At 59.3% G+C, this 20,056-nt stretch overlaps 1 gene segment (V, D, J or C); it reads left to right on the forward strand.

The window, feature by feature from the left end:
• Nucleotides 1–16,889, forward strand: part of LOC121079502 — a 30,058-nt gene extending 13,169 nt beyond the window's left edge. The window contains 2 exon segments of the C gene segment in view: nt 14,620–14,655; nt 16,374–16,889. Coding sequence covers nt 14,620–14,655; nt 16,374–16,696 — 359 coding nt within the window.
• The last annotated feature ends 3,167 nt before the right edge of the window (nt 16,890–20,056 follow it).

The raw sequence follows: 20,056 nt of genomic DNA on the forward strand, positions 1-20,056 counted from the left end.
TACCAGCAGAAGACCCCTGGCACTGGCCCTGTCACCGTGATCTATAGCAACGACAAGAGACCGTCGGGCATCGCTTCACGATTCTCTGGTTCCAAATCTGGCTCCACGGCCACATTAACCATCACTGGGGTCCAAGCCGAGGACGAGGCCGTCTATTACTGTGCGAGCAGTACTACTGGTGTCACAGCAGCACAGAGCAATGGGGAAGTGATACAAAAACCTCCTGCCATCGCAGGAGCAGCTGGCTCCCTACCGTTCCCTCCAGTGGTGCAGGTCCCGGTCTCGTTGCTGCCCTTGCAGCCCAGTGATGCAGGTGGCTGTGCCTGGCGTCCCTGCTCTGCCCTCCCGCAGAGCCCCAGGGCTGTGTCCATCCCTCAGGGAAGTGATGGCCCCAGCAGCCCCGTCCCTGCCCCATGCTGAAGGACCCAGCTGCTGGGAGTAGCAACAGCTATGGCTGGTACCAGCGGAATACCCCTGGCACTGGCCCTGTCACCGTGATCTACCACGACAACAAAAGACCCTCAGGAATCCCTTCGCGGTTCTCTGGTTCTATATCTCGCACCAAGAACACGTTAACCATCACTGGGGTCCAAGCTGAGGATGAGGCTGTCTATTACTGTGGTGCCTGGGATGGCAGCGCTGGTCACGGCGAGTCGCAGCAATGGGGAAGTGAGAAGCCAAGCTGCTGTGGTACCAGGGCCCCTCGGGTGCCTGCTGCTGCAGCTTGGGCCTGGTCTAGGACCAGGAAATGCCCCCGTGAGGTGGGTCCTGCTGTGTGGCACGTGCCCTGTTCCTGCACGTCCCCTCTGTGCTGCCTGCAGGAGCCAGGGCAGAAGAGCAGCAGAGTAAGGGGGAAGCACAGGTGCTGGGGCTGGGGAAAGCCCCAGACGGCTGGGGCTGGCGCTGACCTGGAGATTGTCTCCTCCCACCGTGCTCCACGCTGGGCCGGCTGCTGCCGCTTGCCCAGGGCCTGTCCCGTTTTGGTGTGAAGGCCTCCAAGATGGAGGCTCAGCGGCTCTCCAGGACACGCGTTGCAAGCGTTTCACAGGCCTTGCAGCAGAGACGCGTTTTGCTCTATTGAACAGAGTACGACCAAAATGATCAGCGGGCTGGAGCACCTCTCCTGCAAAGAAAGGCTGAGGGAACTGGGCTCGTTTAGCCTGGAGAAGAGAAAGCTCTGGGGAGCCCGTGTTGCAGCCTTTCAGCATTTGGGGGCAGCTTATAGGAAAGATGGAGAGAGACTTTTTACAGGGGCACGTAGTGATAGGACAAGGGGTGATGGTTTTAAACTGATAGCAGGTAGATTTAGGTTAGATATCAGGAAGGAATTGTTCACTTAATGGCAGTAAGGCTCTGCAACAGGCTGCCCAGAGAAGCTGTGGCTGCCCCACCCCTGAAGAGCCCAAGGCCAGGCTGGACGGGCCTTTGGGACACCTGGTGTGGTGGGAGGCAGCGTGCCCATGGAGGGGGCTGGGGCCAGGTGGTTGTTAAGGTCACTTTAGCCCAAACCATGCGGTGATTTGTGATTCCCGGTTCGTCAGCCTGTGCCCGTTGCCTCTCGTGCCAGTGCTGGTTGCCTCTGAGAAGCGCCTGGCTCCATTTCCTTCGTGCCCCTGCAGGAGCTCTCCCATGGCTAAGACAGCCCCGGGCCTCTTGCTCTCAGGGCTCAGAAACGCCAGCCGTCCCCGTGCGAGCGGCGTTCTGAGCCCTTCGCCATCCTCAGGACTCCTGCTAACGCAGCCGCGCCTGCTGGTGGCCTCCTTTGCCCCAAGGCACTTTGCTGGCCCCAGTGTGCTGGGGGTCCTGCCAGTCCCTGGGGCCTCTTCTGTCAAACCGCTGCCAGCCACTCGGCTCCTGTGTGCCTGGGCAGGCAGCGGTTGTGTTGGGGAAAAGCAGCAGCAGCGGCCATGGACATGGAAAGCTCTGTGAGGGGAAGATGGAGCAATGGGGTGCTGAGGCCGGGGGTGTCCGCACCTCACAGCTGGGCTGTGGGAGCTGCGAGTGCTGCTTGGTGCCCACCAGCCCCTGTGTCCCGGCACTCCCTGGCTGCTTGGTTACATGCCTGCAGGGCCCCGTCTGAGGCAAGCGGTTCTGTGTGCGCCACTTTTGGGCCTGGGTGCTGCCACGTGTCCCCACCACGAGGCCGGGGACAACCCCCCTGTGCCTGCAGTGGAGGGGCCGGGCGGGGAGGTGGGGAGTGAGGCGCGGGACGTGGCTGAGAGCGCGGGGCCGCATTTGCATGGAGGGGCCGTGCTGCAGCCGGGCAGGGGTTTAAGAGGGAGTCGGGGTCCGCGGCACAGCCCCGTCGGCGTGGGGACGCGCAGCTGGTGGGATCTCGCCATGGCCTGGGCCCCTCTCCTCCTCGCGGTGCTCGCCCACACCTCAGGTGCCCTGGACACACTCGCTGCGCCCGGCCGGGGCATTTGGGCAACGGGGCCCTGTCCTCGTCCCGCTGTTGCGCAGTGAGGTCTGTGCATGTGGGGCACTCACTGAGCCCCGATTTCTTCCCTCTCTCCTCTCCCTCTCCAGGTTCCCTGGTCCAGGCAGCGCTGACTCAGCCGTTCTCGAAGTCGGTGAACCCAGGAGACACCGTGCAGATCACCTGCTCCGGGGGTAGCGCTGACAGTAATGGCAAATATTGGTATGGCTGGTACCAGCAGAAGACTCCTGGCACTGGCCCTGTCACCGTGATCTATAGCAACGACAAGAGACCCTCAGGCATCCCTTCGCGATTCTCTGGTTCCTTGTCTGGCTCCACGGCCACGTTAACCATCACTGGTGTCCAAGCCGAGGACGAGGCCGTCTATTACTGTGGGAGCTGGGACAGCAATACCAAATTGACACAGTGACACAGGGCAATGGGGAAGTGATACAAAAACCTCCTGCCATCGCAGGAGCAGCTGGCTCCCTACTGTCCCCTCCGGTGGTGCAGGTCCCCATCTCAGTGCTGCACTTGGGGCCCACTGCTGCTAGTGCCTGGTGTCCCTGCTCTGCCCTCCCGCAGAGCCCCAGGGCTGTGCCCATCCCTCAGGGATGGGATGGCCGCAGCAGCTCCGTCCCTGCCCCAAGCTGCAGGGCCCAGGTACCCCTGTGCTCCCAGGCTGCTCCCTGGGCCCTGATGGCTGCCTCCCTGCCCGGCTACAGCCGCTGCCCTGGGGCATCGCTGCAGGGGGTCAGCCTGTAGAAAGCACCAAGAGACCACAATGTGTGGATCGCTAAAGAGCCAGGTCAAAGCTTCACCTTCAAACCGTGAGAGGGGATGTTTTGTGTGGATGCTGTGGCTACAGGCCGCTGTACGAGGCTGCAGGGGCAGCTCAGGGCTGACTGTGGACGGCTCCATCATGCCGCAGGAGGACGGACCCCTGTGCTGCTGCAGCACTGGCTGTGTTTGCCCAGTGCCAGTGCTTTGGGCTCATGCTGGGTCTGTGCAGAATTTTCCCAGCCTGTCGCTGGGGAACCTGGGCAGCCCCCGGCCCTGGTCCCTGCCCCAGCCACGTCCCCAGGACCACAAAGGGCTGCCCAGGACCCTGACCCTGTCCTCATCCTGCTCCCTAACCCCAGCACCAGGGCTACCGCTGGGTGTGAGGGCGAGGGCTTCTGCACATCACCTGGTGCCGAATGTCCTGTGTAGGGACATTTGCTGCATTCCTGTGAGCATGCTGGGGCAGAGGGATAAGGCATGTGTGGGGGAAGTTAGAGGGGCACGGGTGCAGCCCTGTCCCTAGTTCTGTCCCCAGGACCTTGGTACACAGTGGGAGGGATGGGCAGAGCAGCACCGAGCACCCCGCAGCCCTGGGGGAGGTCTGCACTTTGCTAACAGTCCCACTCCCTGCCCCACGTGCTGCTGCCCTTGCCTTCTCCATGTCAAGCTGCCCGGTGCTCTGGGGTGGCAGATAACAATCAGATGAGGAGCTAGGAAGGAAGCAACCAGGGGCTCTGCTGCGGCCCTTTCTCAGCCCCCTGGGACAGGCTTTTCCCATGGCAGATCCCAGTTTAGTGCCACCAGACCCTGAGAATTCCTCCCATGGCAATTCCCTGGCAAGGATTTGTCCTTCCAGCCCAGCACAGGCACCAACTCCTCCGCGGTGTGGTCCCCGCCAGCCCCAGCTCTCCCCGGCTGTTTGGCCACGTAGCTACAGGGGCTGGGGTGGGGGCTCCGTGTGCGCCACTTTTGGGCCTGGGTGCTGCCACGTGTCCCCACCACAAGGCCGGGGACAACCCCCCTGTGCCTGCAGTGGAGGGGCCGGGCGGGGAGGTGGGAGCGAAGTATGGGACGTGGCTGAGAGCGCGGGGCCGCATTTGCATGGAGGGGCCGTGCTGCGGCCGGGCAGGGGTTTAAGAGGGAGTCGGGGTCCGCGGCACAGCCCCGTCGGCGTGGGGACGCGCAGCTGGTGGGATCTCGCCATGGCCTGGGCCCCTCTCCTCCTCGCGGTGCTCGCCCACACCTCAGGTGCCCTGGACGCACTCGCTGCGCCCGGCCGGGGCCTTTGGGCAACGGGGCCCTGTCCTCGTCCCGCTGCTGCGTGGTGAGGGCTGTGCATGTGGGGCACTCACTGAGACCCCCTTTCTTCCTTCTCTCCTCTCCCTCTCCAGGTTCCCTGGTCCAGGCAGCGCTGACTCAGCCGGCCTCGAAGTCGGCGAACCCGGGAGACACAGTGCAGATCACCTGCTCTGGGGGTGGTAGCTACTATGGCTGGTACCAGCAGAAGACCCCTGGCACTGGCCCTGTCACCGTGATCTATAGCAACGACAAGAGACCGTCGGGCATCGCTTCACGATTCTCTGGTTCCAAATCTGGCTCCACGGCCACATTAACCATCACTGGGGTCCAAGCCGAGGACGAGGCCGTCTATTACTGTGCGAGCAGTACTACTGGTGTCACAGCAGCACAGAGCAATGGGGAAGTGATACAAAAACCTCCTGCCATCGCAGGAGCAGCTGGCTCCCTACCGTTCCCTCCAGTGGTGCAGGTCCCGGTCTCGTTGCTGCCCTTGCAGCCCAGTGATGCAGGTGGCTGTGCCTGGCGTCCCTGCTCTGCCCTCCCGCAGAGCCCCAGGGCTGTGTCCATCCCTCAGGGAAGTGATGGCCCCAGCAGCCCCGTCCCTGCCCCATGCTGAAGGACCCAGCTGCTGGGAGTAGCAACAGCTATGGCTGGTACCAGCGGAATACCCCTGGCACTGGCCCTGTCACCGTGATCTACCACGACAACAAAAGACCCTCAGGAATCCCTTCGCGGTTCTCTGGTTCTATATCTCGCACCAAGAACACGTTAACCATCACTGGGGTCCAAGCTGAGGATGAGGCTGTCTATTACTGTGGTGCCTGGGATGGCAGCGCTGGTCACGGCGAGTCGCAGCAATGGGGAAGTGAGAAGCCAAGCTGCTGTGGTACCAGGGCCCCTCGGGTGCCTGCTGCTGCAGCTTGGGCCTGGTCTAGGACCAGGAAATGCCCCCGTGAGGTGGGTCCTGCTGTGTGGCACGTGCCCTGTTCCTGCACGTCCCCTCTGTGCTGCCTGCAGGAGCCAGGGCAGAAGAGCAGCAGAGTAAGGGGGAAGCACAGGTGCTGGGGCTGGGGAAAGCCCCAGACGGCTGGGGCTGGCGCTGACCTGGAGATTGTCTCCTCCCACCGTGCTCCACGCTGGGCCGGCTGCTGCCGCTTGCCCAGGGCCTGTCCCGTTTTGGTGTGAAGGCCTCCAAGATGGAGGCTCAGCGGCTCTCCAGGACACGCGTTGCAAGCGTTTCACAGGCCTTGCAGCAGAGACGCGTTTTGCTCTATTGAACAGAGTACGACCAAAATGATCAGCGGGCTGGAGCACCTCTCCTGCAAAGAAAGGCTGAGGGAACTGGGCTCGTTTAGCCTGGAGAAGAGAAAGCTCTGGGGAGCCCGTGTTGCAGCCTTTCAGCATTTGGGGGCAGCTTATAGGAAAGATGGAGAGAGACTTTTTACAGGGGCACGTAGTGATAGGACAAGGGGTGATGGTTTTAAACTGATAGCAGGTAGATTTAGGTTAGATATCAGGAAGGAATTGTTCACTTAATGGCAGTAAGGCTCTGCAACAGGCTGCCCAGAGAAGCTGTGGCTGCCCCACCCCTGAAGAGCCCAAGGCCAGGCTGGACGGGCCTTTGGGACACCTGGTGTGGTGGGAGGCAGCGTGCCCATGGAGGGGGCTGGGGCCAGGTGGTTGTTAAGGTCACTTTAGCCCAAACCATGCGGTGATTTGTGATTCCCGGTTCGTCAGCCTGTGCCCGTTGCCTCTCGTGCCAGTGCTGGTTGCCTCTGAGAAGCGCCTGGCTCCATTTCCTTCGTGCCCCTGCAGGAGCTCTCCCATGGCTAAGACAGCCCCGGGCCTCTTGCTCTCAGGGCTCAGAAACGCCAGCCGTCCCCGTGCGAGCGGCGTTCTGAGCCCTTCGCCATCCTCAGGACTCCTGCTAACGCAGCCGCGCCTGCTGGTGGCCTCCTTTGCCCCAAGGCACTTTGCTGGCCCCAGTGTGCTGGGGGTCCTGCCAGTCCCTGGGGCCTCTTCTGTCAAACCGCTGCCAGCCACTCGGCTCCTGTGTGCCTGGGCAGGCAGCGGTTGTGTTGGGGAAAAGCAGCAGCAGCGGCCATGGACATGGAAAGCTCTGTGAGGGGAAGATGGAGCAATGGGGTGCTGAGGCCGGGGGTGTCCGCACCTCACAGCTGGGCTGTGGGAGCTGCGAGTGCTGCTTGGTGCCCACCAGCCCCTGTGTCCCGGCACTCCCTGGCTGCTTGGTTACATGCCTGCAGGGCCCCGTCTGAGGCAAGCGGTTCTGTGTGCGCCACTTTTGGGCCTGGGTGCTGCCACGTGTCCCCACCACGAGGCCGGGGACAACCCCCCTGTGCCTGCAGTGGAGGGGCCGGGCGGGGAGGTGGGGAGTGAGGCGCGGGACGTGGCTGAGAGCGCGGGGCCGCATTTGCATGGAGGGGCCGTGCTGCAGCCGGGCAGGGGTTTAAGAGGGAGTCGGGGTCCGCGGCACAGCCCCGTCGGCGTGGGGACGCGCAGCTGGTGGGATCTCGCCATGGCCTGGGCCCCTCTCCTCCTCGCGGTGCTCGCCCACACCTCAGGTGCCCTGGACACACTCGCTGCGCCCGGCCGGGGCATTTGGGCAACGGGGCCCTGTCCTCGTCCCGCTGTTGCGCAGTGAGGTCTGTGCATGTGGGGCACTCACTGAGCCCCGATTTCTTCCCTCTCTCCTCTCCCTCTCCAGGTTCCCTGGTCCAGGCAGCGCTGACTCAGCCGTTCTCGAAGTCGGTGAACCCAGGAGACACCGTGCAGATCACCTGCTCCGGGGGTAGCGCTGACAGTAATGGCAAATATTGGTATGGCTGGTACCAGCAGAAGACTCCTGGCACTGGCCCTGTCACCGTGATCTATAGCAACGACAAGAGACCCTCAGGCATCCCTTCGCGATTCTCTGGTTCCTTGTCTGGCTCCACGGCCACGTTAACCATCACTGGTGTCCAAGCCGAGGACGAGGCCGTCTATTACTGTGGGAGCTGGGACAGCAATACCAAATTGACACAGTGACACAGGGCAATGGGGAAGTGATACAAAAACCTCCTGCCATCGCAGGAGCAGCTGGCTCCCTACTGTCCCCTCCGGTGGTGCAGGTCCCCATCTCAGTGCTGCACTTGGGGCCCACTGCTGCTAGTGCCTGGTGTCCCTGCTCTGCCCTCCCGCAGAGCCCCAGGGCTGTGCCCATCCCTCAGGGATGGGATGGCCGCAGCAGCTCCGTCCCTGCCCCAAGCTGCAGGGCCCAGGTACCCCTGTGCTCCCAGGCTGCTCCCTGGGCCCTGATGGCTGCCTCCCTGCCCGGCTACAGCCGCTGCCCTGGGGCATCGCTGCAGGGGGTCAGCCTGTAGAAAGCACCAAGAGACCACAATGTGTGGATCGCTAAAGAGCCAGGTCAAAGCTTCACCTTCAAACCGTGAGAGGGGATGTTTTGTGTGGATGCTGTGGCTACAGGCCGCTGTACGAGGCTGCAGGGGCAGCTCAGGGCTGACTGTGGACGGCTCCATCATGCCGCAGGAGGACGGACCCCTGTGCTGCTGCAGCACTGGCTGTGTTTGCCCAGTGCCAGTGCTTTGGGCTCATGCTGGGTCTGTGCAGAATTTTCCCAGCCTGTCGCTGGGGAACCTGGGCAGCCCCCGGCCCTGGTCCCTGCCCCAGCCACGTCCCCAGGACCACAAAGGGCTGCCCAGGACCCTGACCCTGTCCTCATCCTGCTCCCTAACCCCAGCACCAGGGCTACCGCTGGGTGTGAGGGCGAGGGCTTCTGCACATCACCTGGTGCCGAATGTCCTGTGTAGGGACATTTGCTGCATTCCTGTGAGCATGCTGGGGCAGAGGGATAAGGCATGTGTGGGGGAAGTTAGAGGGGCACGGGTGCAGCCCTGTCCCTAGTTCTGTCCCCAGGACCTTGGTACACAGTGGGAGGGATGGGCAGAGCAGCACCGAGCACCCCGCAGCCCTGGGGGAGGTCTGCACTTTGCTAACAGTCCCACTCCCTGCCCCACGTGCTGCTGCCCTTGCCTTCTCCATGTCAAGCTGCCCGGTGCTCTGGGGTGGCAGATAACAATCAGATGAGGAGCTAGGAAGGAAGCAACCAGGGGCTCTGCTGCGGCCCTTTCTCAGCCCCCTGGGACAGGCTTTTCCCATGGCAGATCCCAGTTTAGTGCCACCAGACCCTGAGAATTCCTCCCATGGCAATTCCCTGGCAAGGATTTGTCCTTCCAGCCCAGCACAGGCACCAACTCCTCCGCGGTGTGGTCCCCGCCAGCCCCAGCTCTCCCCGGCTGTTTGGCCACGTAGCTACAGGGGCTGGGGTGGGGGCTCCGTGTGCGCCACTTTTGGGCCTGGGTGCTGCCACGTGTCCCCACCACAAGGCCGGGGACAACCCCCCTGTGCCTGCAGTGGAGGGGCCGGGCGGGGAGGTGGGAGCGAAGTATGGGACGTGGCTGAGAGCGCGGGGCCGCATTTGCATGGAGGGGCCGTGCTGCGGCCGGGCAGGGGTTTAAGAGGGAGTCGGGGTCCGCGGCACAGCCCCGTCGGCGTGGGGACGCGCAGCTGGTGGGATCTCGCCATGGCCTGGGCCCCTCTCCTCCTCGCGGTGCTCGCCCACACCTCAGGTGCCCTGGACACACTCGCTGCGCCCGGCCGGGGCATTTGGGCAACGGGGCCCTGTCCTCGTTCTGCTGCTGCGCAGTGAGGTCTGTGCATATGGGGCACTCACTGAGCCCCGATTTCTTCCCTCTCTCCTCTCCCTCTCCAGGTTCCCTGGTCCAGGCAGCGCTGACTCAGCCGGCCTCGAAGTCGGCGAACCCAGGAGACACCGTGCAGATCACCTGCTCTGGGGGTAGCAGCAGCTACAGTTATGGCTGGTACCAGCAGAAGACCCCCGGCAGTGCCCCTGTCACTGTGATCTATGGCAGCAGCAACAGACCCTCGGGCATCCCTTCACGATTCTCTGGTTCCTTGTCTGGCTCCACAGCCACGTTAACCATCACTGGGGTTCAAGCCGAGGACGAGGCCGTCTACTACTGTGGGAGCTACGACAGCAGTGCTAGTGCTGACACAGTGACACAGAGCAATGGGGAAGTGATACAAAAACCTCCTGCCATCGCAGGAGCAGTTTGCTCCCTGCTGTCCCCTCTGTTGGTGGCGCAGGTCCCCGTCTCAGTGTTGCCCTTGCAGCCCAGTGCTGCAGGTGGCTGTGCCTGGTGTCCCTGCTCTGCCCTCCCGCAGAGCCCCAGGGCTGTGCCCATCCCTCAGGGATGGGATGGCCCCAGCAGCTCCGTCCCTGCCCCAAGCTGCAGGGCCCAGGTACCCCTGTGCTCCCAGGCTGCTCCCTGGGCCCTGATGGCTGCCTCCCTGCCTGGCTACAGCCGCTGCCCTGGGGCATCGCTGCAGGGGGTCAGCCTGTAGAAAGCACCAAGAGACCACAATGTGTGGATCGCTAAAGAGCCAGGTCAAAGCTTCACCTTCAAACCGTGAGAGGGGATGTTTTGTGTGGATGCTGTGGCTACAGGCCGCTGTACGAGGCTGCAGGGGCAGCTCAGGGCTGACTGTGGACGGCTCCATCATGCCGCAGGAGGACGGACCCCTGTGCTGCTGCAGCACTGGCTGTGTTTGCCCAGTGCCAGTGCTTTGGGCTCATGCTGGGTCTGTGCAGAATTTTCCCAGCCTGTCGCTGGGGAACCTGGGAGCCCCTGGCCCTGGTCCCTACCCCAGCCACGTCCCCAGGACCACAAAGGGCTGCCCAGGACCCTGACCCTGTCCTCATCCTGCTCCCTAACCCCAGCACCAGGGCTACCGCTGGGTGTGAGGGCGAGGGCTCCTGCACATCACCTGGTGCCGAATGTCCTGTGTAGGGACATTTGCTGCATTCCTGTGAGCATGCTGGGGCAGAGGGATAAGGCATGTGTGGGGGAAGTTAGAGGGGCACGGGTGCAGCCCTGTCCCTAGTTCTGTCCCCAGGACCTTGGTACACAGTGGGAGGGATGGGCAGAGCAGCACCGAGCACCCCGCAGCCCTGGGGGAGGTCTGCACTTTGCTAACAGCCCCACTCCCTGCCCCACGTGCTGCTGCCCTTGCCTTCTCCATGTCAAGCTTCCCGGTGCTCTGGGGTGGCAGATAACAATCAGATGAGGAGCTAGGAAGGAAGCAACCAGGGGCTCTGCTGTGGCCCTTTCTCAGCCCCCTGGGACAGGCTTTCCCCATGGCAGATCCCAGTTTAGTGCCACCAGACCCTGAGAATTCCTCCCATGGCAATTCCCTGGCAAGGATTTGTCCTTCCAGCCCAGCACAGGCACCAACTCCTCCGCGGTGTGGTCCCCGCCAGCCCCAGCTCTCCCCGGCTGTTTGGCCACGTAGCTACAGGGGCTGGGGTGGGGGCTCCGTGTGCGCCACTTTTGGGCCTGGGTGCTGCCACGTGTCCCCACCACGAGGCCGGGGACAACCCCCCTGTGCCTGCAGTGGAGGGGCCGGGCGGGGAGGTGGGGAGCGAGGCGCGGGACGTGGCCGAGAGCGCGGGGCCGCATTTGCATGGAGGGGCCGTGCTGCGGCCGGGCAGGGGTTTAAGAGGGAGTCGGGGTCCGCGGCACAGCCCCGTCGGCGTGGGGACGCGCAGCTGGTGGGATCTCGCCATGGCCTGGGCCCCTCTCCTCCTCGCGGTGCTCGCCCACACCTCAGGTGCCCTGGACACACTCGCTGCGCCCGGCCGGGGCATTTGGGCAAAGGGGCCCTGTCCTCGTTCTGCTGCTGCGCAGTGAGGTCTGTGCATATGGGGCACTCACTGAGCCCCGATTTCTTCCCTCTCTCCTCTCCCTCTCCAGGTTCCCTGGTCCAGGCTGCAACGACTCAGCCGTTCTCGAAGTTGGTGAACCCAGGAGACACCGTGCAGATCACCTGCTCCGGGGGTAGCGCTGACAGTAATGGCAAATATTGGTATGGCTGGTACCAGCAGAAGACTCCTGGCACTGGCCCTGTCACCATGATCTATGGCAACGACAAGAGACCCTCAGGCATCCCTTCACGATTCTCTGGTTCCACATCTGGCTCCACAGCCACGTTAACCATCACTGGTGTCCAAGCCGAGGACGAGGCCGTCTATTATTGTGGGAGCTACGGCAGTGGTTTTAAATTGACACAGTGACACAGAGCAATGGGGAAGTGATACAAAAACCTCCTGCCATCGCAGGAGCAGTTTGCTCCCTGCTGTCCCCTCTGTTGGTGGCGCATGTCCCAGTCTTAGTGTTGCCCTTGAGGCCCAGTGCTGCAGGTGGCTGTGCCTGGTGTCCCTGCTCTGCCCTCCCGCAGAGCCCCAGGGCTGTGCCCATCCCTCAGGGACGGGATGGCCCCAGCAGCCCCATCCCTGCCCCAAGCTGCAGGGCCCAGGTACCCCTGTGCTCCCAGGCTGCTCCCTGGGCCCTGATGGCTGCCTCCCTGCCTGGCTACAGCCACCAACTGCAGCCTTCCCTGTGTGCAGCAGTGCTGGCACCCCCTTGCCTGTCCCTTCCCCTGCTGAGGCCCTGTGCCTGGTCCATGCTGAAGGACCACCTCCCCTGGGATGGCACGTCAGTACAGTGCCTGCTGTCCCCCATACAACCCACCGAGAAGGAGAGATGGACTTCCAAGATGCATTTTGTTGTCCTTCATTGCTGTCCAGTAAAATGGAACTGAAATCCCATTGACACCTCAGAAATGCTTAGAAACTACTCATCCAAAATAGGTGGTGTCAGCTTCAACTAAATGTTTTGCATAGACAGTTTTCATGACTTTTTGTCATTTGCACCAGTGCCTAAGCTTTAGCAGAGGTAAAAGAAACCTCTGAAACAGAAAGTATTTCCAACCACAAAGTCCTCGATGTATCATTTATTTTCTAATGACTCAGGAGATTCACCAGCTATGTCTCTTTCTATAACCACTTGCACAAACCACAGCATTTGAATATTTCTGAGTTCATTTTAAGTCAGTGCCTTGGTTCTGGCTGCTCTGGCTGGGCATCCACATCCCCTGCACGTTTTCTTTTCCTCTATGGAATGATGCCGGCAGCTGGGAGAGGGCAGTGTTGCTCCAGCGGGGTAAAGCTGGGCCCATTGAGCTCCCACCACACCACAGTAATAGATGGGGTGGGAGGGATGGTGTACAGCCACCAAAGGCAGGCTGGCCAGGACCAGGGGGGCTGCATTAAAACTGGCCAACAAGCAAGCACAGTATTTGGGAGGTATCTGGGCGGGGGTCTGACGCATAAGTTCAGCCAAGACCTTGGCCAACGGTGGCACAGCTGCTGGATATCCCCTGGGAGAGATGGGGAGGATGCACAAATACCGTCCCCGCTCCATGACCCGCAGCAGGCGGCTGGGCTTGGCCGCACACAGGGCTGGGGCCCGCTTGGGCTACATCGGTGCAGCCGTGCATCACTGCGGATGCTTCCTTGGTGGTGGGACCCAGCTAATCGCCCTCCACAAGTCACTCCATGTTCATTGACAGTCTTTCCCAGCAGAGGGTGAGTGCCCAGGTTCTTCCTCGGCTTTTTTCATTTGTTTTCGGTTGGTTTTGTTTTCGTTCTCCAACTTCTCTATTTGGTTGTGGTAGCGCATCCTCGGTCTCTTGAGCCACACTGAAATGTGCTCAGGTACCTTTCCCTGATGGGCAGGAAGGTTGTACAGGCTGACTGCTCTGTGCTGCTTGCACTACCGTTTTGGTCCTTTGAAATCTGCAGCGTCCCTGCTGGTCACATCCTTGGCTGCATTATTTGGGTCTTGTTCAGCTTGTCTGAGTGCAGGAGTTCCTTGGTAAAGATATGTCTGTATGTTTGCTGGGCGGTGTGGTTATTTAGTTATGAAACAGAGCTCTTTCTCCTAAAGAAAGCTCCAGGTGTGCATTATGATTTGATGAGGGAATATACAGGGGGCTGAAATGGAAGGCTTCGTGTCTGAGCGGACTGGCTGGTCTGGCTGGCCGAGGACAGGAGTGCCTTGGCCAGTGGGGTGCTGGTGACTGGGAGTCCTGCAGACAAGGACATCACGTTTCCTCTGGACCTCCTACCTCCAGGGAAGCTTTTTTATTTTGGCAAGTAATCTGTCCACAGAGACTTTGAGTTACTGCCTGAGGTGATAGGGGCAGCACTGGAAGGCTCCAGCAAGGTCCAAAACCCTGCTGGTACAGCCTTGACCACGCTCTGAGGGCTTTCCTCCTAACTCCATGGGGGCAGAACAGCCCTGGCCCTGGAGCATCACGTTCCCTGGCATGGCACCTCCCTGCCTGCCCTGTCCCATCCCTCCTGGGCAAGTCTCTGCTGTCCTTGTGCCCTTCCTTCTCCCTGTGCCCAAATCCCTCCTCTCTGCCCTGCCCTGGGCATCATCCAAATAAACACTGGGCTAGTGCTGCCCCTGCAAACGTGTCTCCGAGTCCTTCCTCCTTGGTCAAATATGACCACGCCACTGCCATGAGCCAAGGCTCTGATCAGCTCAGAGCTGAACTGCTCACTGCCGTGTCCTGAGCTCGCTGGGTTGGTGAATGTTTCCTTTTCTTATGCGAGGAGATTCCCCCACACTGCAGCGCTCTGTCCAGGGGCTGTCCCTGTGCACAGGGGGCCAGGAGCCCTGCAGGAATGCTCTGGCAGCGGGGATGCTCTGGCAGAGTCAGGGAGCGGAGCAGGAGCCCTCTCGGGTGCTGGGGCTTGCTCCACGGGGGCCGGTTCCATCTCCTGCAGCAAACACAGGAGCACTGAGCATGGCTGCTGCGGTTCCCTGGTGCAGTGGGGGCAAGGGAGCAGCCCTGGAGGGGACAAGGGGACACATCTCCTGTCCTGGCCCCAAGCAGCACCAGCGGCTGGGCTCCAGCACCACCACGGGGACAGCGTGACAACAACTGGGGACATGGGGAACCTCCGTTCCATCACCACCATCCCATCGTGTCCATCCTGTCACCTCCATCCCATTGTGTCCATTGAGGCACCTCCATCCCATCACCTTCCATCCTGCTGCGTCCATCAGGACACCTCCATCCCATCACCTCCATCCTAACATCTCCATGGGACCCAAGACTGCCCCTGCCATGGAGTGGGAGGTTTTTGCATTGCCCTGTATCACTGTGAGGTGCATTTGGGGCCGGGACCACCTTGACCGTCCTGGGTAAGTCGCTGACCTCGCCTCGGTCTTTCATGGTCTGCCATGGAATTGTGACATTTTGTCGATTTTTGGTGATTTGGGGGTTTTTCTTGGACTTGGCGGTGGGCTGGGGTCTGTCACCGGTACAGGGACGGGCTCTCAGCGTGCTGCCGCGGGCTGTGTCTCGTCCCGGCGGACTCTGGTGTGCGCCACGGAGGACTTGGGGTTATTTTGACGATTGAAAGATCTTAAAATTCGGCCAGAAAATGTGCCTGAGTTCTGTCTCTGCCATGCGATTTCAGAAAATCAGACTTAGGTTGATAAGAAAGTCAATTTTTGTCTTTGTCAAGAAATTAGTTGATAGTCTTTATTGTTAGACCTCTCCTCTTGTCCTAAGGACTTAGTCTAAGTCCTCTTAGTCTAAGTACTTAGTCCTGAGGACTAAGTCCTGAGGAGTAAATTCTTTGTCCCCGGTCCCTTCTCTTGCCGGGGACCCTGAACTGGCCCTGGCACTGTTGGTGAGTCTGGGTGACACTGAAATTACATGTCCTTGGAAGCTGAAATTAAATTTTTCAGAGGTATTGAGCGTGCTGTTCAGGTAAGTGCTGTCAAAAAAATGGTTATTTTCCTAAAAAGCTGACAGGAATATCTTTATTGCGTCTGTGTTTGCAATTTTTAGAAGAAATTAGCCAAAAAAAAATATCTGACACAAATCCCTCGGCATAAGTCCAAGAAAAGTGTAGTTTACCAGTTTCGTCAGCAGAAAAATTTTTAATTGCAGGTTTCTCGTGTAGATAAAGATATAGATTTAGATATAGATACAGATTAGATGTGGCTAACGTACATTTCATGAGGTAGCCATCTCAGAAAGTGCAAATCTCCTTTACCAGCCTTTCCCATAGTGATTTTTAATTGTACTTATTTCTGAAATGAGTCTGAACATTCCTTGAAGCAGAGCTGGCCAGAAAATTGGCTGCTTTGTCTTTAAAATTTTAATTAAGATTAAAAAAATAGCCACGCAACAGGAAAGAAATGGCATTATGGCAACTAACCAGAGTTCCAAAACTGAATCAGATTCAACCAAATATATATGGTTGAAATTATGTTTGTGTGTGTGTGTATATATATACATATATATATGTATATACATATATATATGTATATATATGTATATACATACATATATAGGTGTATATATGTATATACACATATATATGTGTATATATATGTATATATGTGTGTATATATACACATATATATGTATATAAAAGATAATGCTTATATACATAAATATATATTATATACATTTATCATAGATCATGTACATAATATATAATACTTGTGTATGTATATAGGTAATATATTGCATAATTTATATATATTTCATATATTAATATATAGTTATATATTTATATATTAATATATCTATGTATGTAATATATATGTATATATATGTATATCTATGGATAATATCTCTTTAATGCATTTTATTTGTACACACATCTATAATAGATGTGTATACATATACACATAGAGCGTATATATGTAACATAGAAGGGTTTATGGATGTGTGTGCGTGTTTATACACACGTACACATATGTAGGTGAATGTGTGCCCTAACTCTGCCTCCATCAGGCCTGTCAGTGACGCGCTGTGGGTCGGGGACAATGCCAGCCGGGGTGGAAACGCACGGCGGGGCTGCTGTGTTGGGGTCTCACGGCCTTCTTCCCCTCTCTTGCAGGCCAGCCCAAGGCGTCTCCCAGCATCTACGTCTTCCCGCCATCCTCCGAGGAGATCGACTCGCAGAACAAGGCCACCCTGGTGTGCCTGATGAGCGACTTCTACCCCAGCCCGGTGCAGGTGACCTGGAAAGTCGACGGTTCCGCCCGCACCAGCGGCGTGGAGACTTCTGCGTCCCAGAGGCAGAGCAACAACCAGTACATGGCCAGCAGCTACCTGACACTGAGCGCTGCAGAGTGGAAGAGCCACCAATCCTTCAGCTGCCAGGTCACGCACGAAGGCGCTGTCACCGAGAAGACCCTGAACAAATCCGAGTGCTTGTAACCCCGACGGGGCACAGCCACAAAGACAGTGGCTCCTCACACTTCCTGTCCCTCTTGGCCGCTGCTGGTGACAGCAGCCCCCCCTCCTCACCCGGATGTCCCCCCTCATGCCCCTGCCATCCCCCTGTGCCTGTCCCCTGCTCCTGTCCCCCTCCGCCGGGTGTCACACAAATAAACACCAACACTGAACTAGCGCTGGCTCTGCATCCGTGTCTCTGTGTCCTTGTGCGCGCCAACCGCCCCGCACGGAGCGGGCTTGGCCCCAGTGTGGGGAAGGGTTGGTGGGGGGGGGGAATGCACATACTGGTAGTGCTGGGGGTGCTCGGGGTTCCCGGCTGAGCGCTGAGGACACCGATGCACCCCCACCCGGCACCTCCAACACCCAAGGCAGGGTGCTCCAAGGCAGTTTGGGGCAGTCTAAGCGCTGTGCTGGCACTGAGTGCTTGGCCATGGCCGTACTGTCCTTGCCCCTCACCCACTGGTGTCTGGGCACCGGGTCCCTCACAGGGACTCGCTGCCCTTGCTGTGTGTGCTGGGGACGTGGCCACTGCTGGCTCTGTCCTGTGTGCTCAGTCACCCCGGTGTCCCATGGGTGGGGATGCCAGAGTGGCCGCTCACACGTTATGCTGTCCCCATGCCTCATGCCTACAGCAACCTGGTCCCCACACCATATGCCCCTGTGTATGTCCCATCCCCATCATGGCCTCAGGGAGGTTTTCCTGTGGCCCCCACAGGGCAACTCTGGGCAGAGACCCCGCAGCCAGCAAGCAGAATGCTCTGTGCGGCTGTCGGCTCTGTATGCTCCCACCAAGTCTGTCTGTCTTGTTTGCCTCAATGTCTCCATCCATCTGGCCCACCCCAGCACATCTACCCATCCATCCCATTTATACCAACGTCTCCACCCATCCAGTCCGTGAAAACAACTCCATCTATCATGTCCACCACAACACCTCCACACATTCATCCATTCATCCTTCTATCCCATCTACACCAACACCTCCATCCATCCATCCATCCATCCATCCATCCATCCATCCACTCATCCATCCACCCATCCATCCCACCTACACTAACACCTCCATCTGTCCCACCACCCTGTTCTCCAGCCACCCAGCCCACCCCATGTCTCCATCCAGCTGTTTGTGGGTGCAGGAGCAGGGGCCAGCCACGCTCTCAGGACAGAGATTTTTGTATGGCCTTAAACTGATGCTGGAGGAGGGACGCAGCCACCTGCACTTGGTGCAGCACTGAAGCCATGTCTGGCTGTTTTCTTCACTGTGGAGTTGTGGTATTTCAGTGATGTGGGGGACTTTTCTCCAGTTTGGGGAGGGCCTGATGTCTCCCAGCCCTATCGATGTGCACTCACAGCACTGAGGACAGTGTTTGATGGATGGGATCAGGCTGAATTTCATTTTCTTCCTCCAGCAATTAAGTTTTGTCAGTTGAAGGTGAAATCCTGCTTTGTGCCCCATGCCTCTTTGTTAGGATTTCCCCTGGGACCAGCAGTTCCCCCCTGGCATGTGCTGGACTTGTGGCCTGCAGTCACCACATCCCTGAGATGAGAGCTGGGACCCGCCGAGGGGGAGCAGAGCTCCTGCTGCTCCTACGTGAGGATTTCTCAGGAGATTAAGCCAAAACTACACTGCAAATATCCTGCCAAATACAAACTCTTACAAGATCCGAGGGGGCAAAGCGTCTGCTCCCTGCCCTGCTCTTTGCCTGGCCAAACCTCCAAGGGTGCAGAGCCTGCTGGAGCAGCAACCCCAGACGTGCCAGGAAAGGAAGGGCCACAGACAGCCCCTCCGTGGCACCGGGGCTCTCTCAGGCAGCAGCTCCCTGCCACGCAGGTCCCTGCCATCCCCATGTCCCTGCCCAAATCGCTGCCCTCTGCCCATGGCCACAAAGCAAAGCCCTGAGGCAAACTGCTGCAGGCTGCCCGGCCGCAGTGACATGAGTGCCAAGATGGGCGCAGGGAGGGTGGCTTCCCTTTTCCTTCCCCTCTCGGGAATCTGAAGGCTCAGCACTCCTGACGGATCTGGCAAATGGTGCCCTGAGGCTCTGGCTGGAAAATACCATGCAGGGGCTCCCAGCTGTGAGCTGGGCTCTGGCTTCACAAATCAGACTTTGGAGGGGGGAACTCACTAATTATTGATTAAAAGATTTTGCTAAACCATTTCCGTAAGCAACAGCCCACTGAGGAAAGTGTGCTGAATTATACATCACAGCACTGTGCTCCCCTGCCTCCTGCAACAGGGCTGGTTTGCACCCAAAACGGGGCCTTGGCATGGGGCAAGGTGGTGCCACCAGCGGGGGCACGGCAGCGCCCTGGCTGACCCGCCCCAGGCTGGCCCCCCCAAAGCAAATGAGCCCCCCAAATTGCAAAACGAACAAATGTGCTGATGGAAAACAATCCAGGGGCTCCGCGCCCAGCTGCAGCTCTCGCTCTCGTTCTGCGGTGTCCTTTGGTGAAATTTTAAACAGTCGCTTTTTTTTTTTTTTTTCCAGCTTGCCATTAATTTCAAATCAAGGGGGACCTAATTTAGTAAATGACATGCTTCAGGAAGGCTTTAATTAGCTGCAGACAGAGGCAGCTGGTGCTCCCGCAGGGTCTGGATCTCACAGGGGGCTGCACACCCGGGCTGGGGGTCGTGGTGCTGGCTCAGCAGGGGCTCCGGGTGGGGGGGCTGATAAATGGGGGTGGTTTCTCTCTACCAAAAGGCCAGATCCCCTCCACATCTGTGCCCCCAACCAGCCAGGGCGTGCTCTCATTTCCCACCCATCACCCCAAATCTCACTGCCGGTGAGCCCGGGCATCCCCACCAGCCCGCGGGGGCTCGGCGGGTCGGGGCGACGTGGCAGCAGCTCCTGCCATGCAGCAGCAGCGGGGCTGGGGCACAGCAGGGTGGGGGCATCCCCAGCCCTGTCTCAGCAGCTGTGAGCCACGCAAATAGCTGGGTTTCCTGGAGGCAGCAGGGCTGAAACTCGAAAGCAAGAGCCGGGCGCTCAGAATAGCCCCCGCTGGCCGGTGGGAGTGGGCAGAGGGGCAGCTCGGCTTGGGGTGCAGGGTGAGTGCAAGGCCCTGGAGGCTGCCCAGCCCCCCCCAGCTTTTTCAGGAAGGTGTGGGGCAGTGTCTCCAGCTGCGGGGGGTCTCCAGCTGCAGGGGTGCACAGGGCCCGTGCCCCCCTGGCTCCACCAGCCCCACCGTGCAGCTGTGCGGGGTCGGGGCATCCCCGAGCTAAATTTACTCCCCGATCTCCAATCAAAACTTGAGCTGGGGGGCCCAAGCTGGCAGAAAAAAGGAAGTGAAACGGTCTCCAGCAAGCGCTGACGTGTGAAGCAGAGCGAGTGCCGCGCCAAGCAG

This window comes from Cygnus olor, chromosome 17 (assembly GCF_009769625.2).
Source record: "Cygnus olor isolate bCygOlo1 chromosome 17, bCygOlo1.pri.v2, whole genome shotgun sequence".
Lineage (NCBI taxonomy): Eukaryota > Metazoa > Chordata > Aves > Anseriformes > Anatidae > Cygnus > Cygnus olor.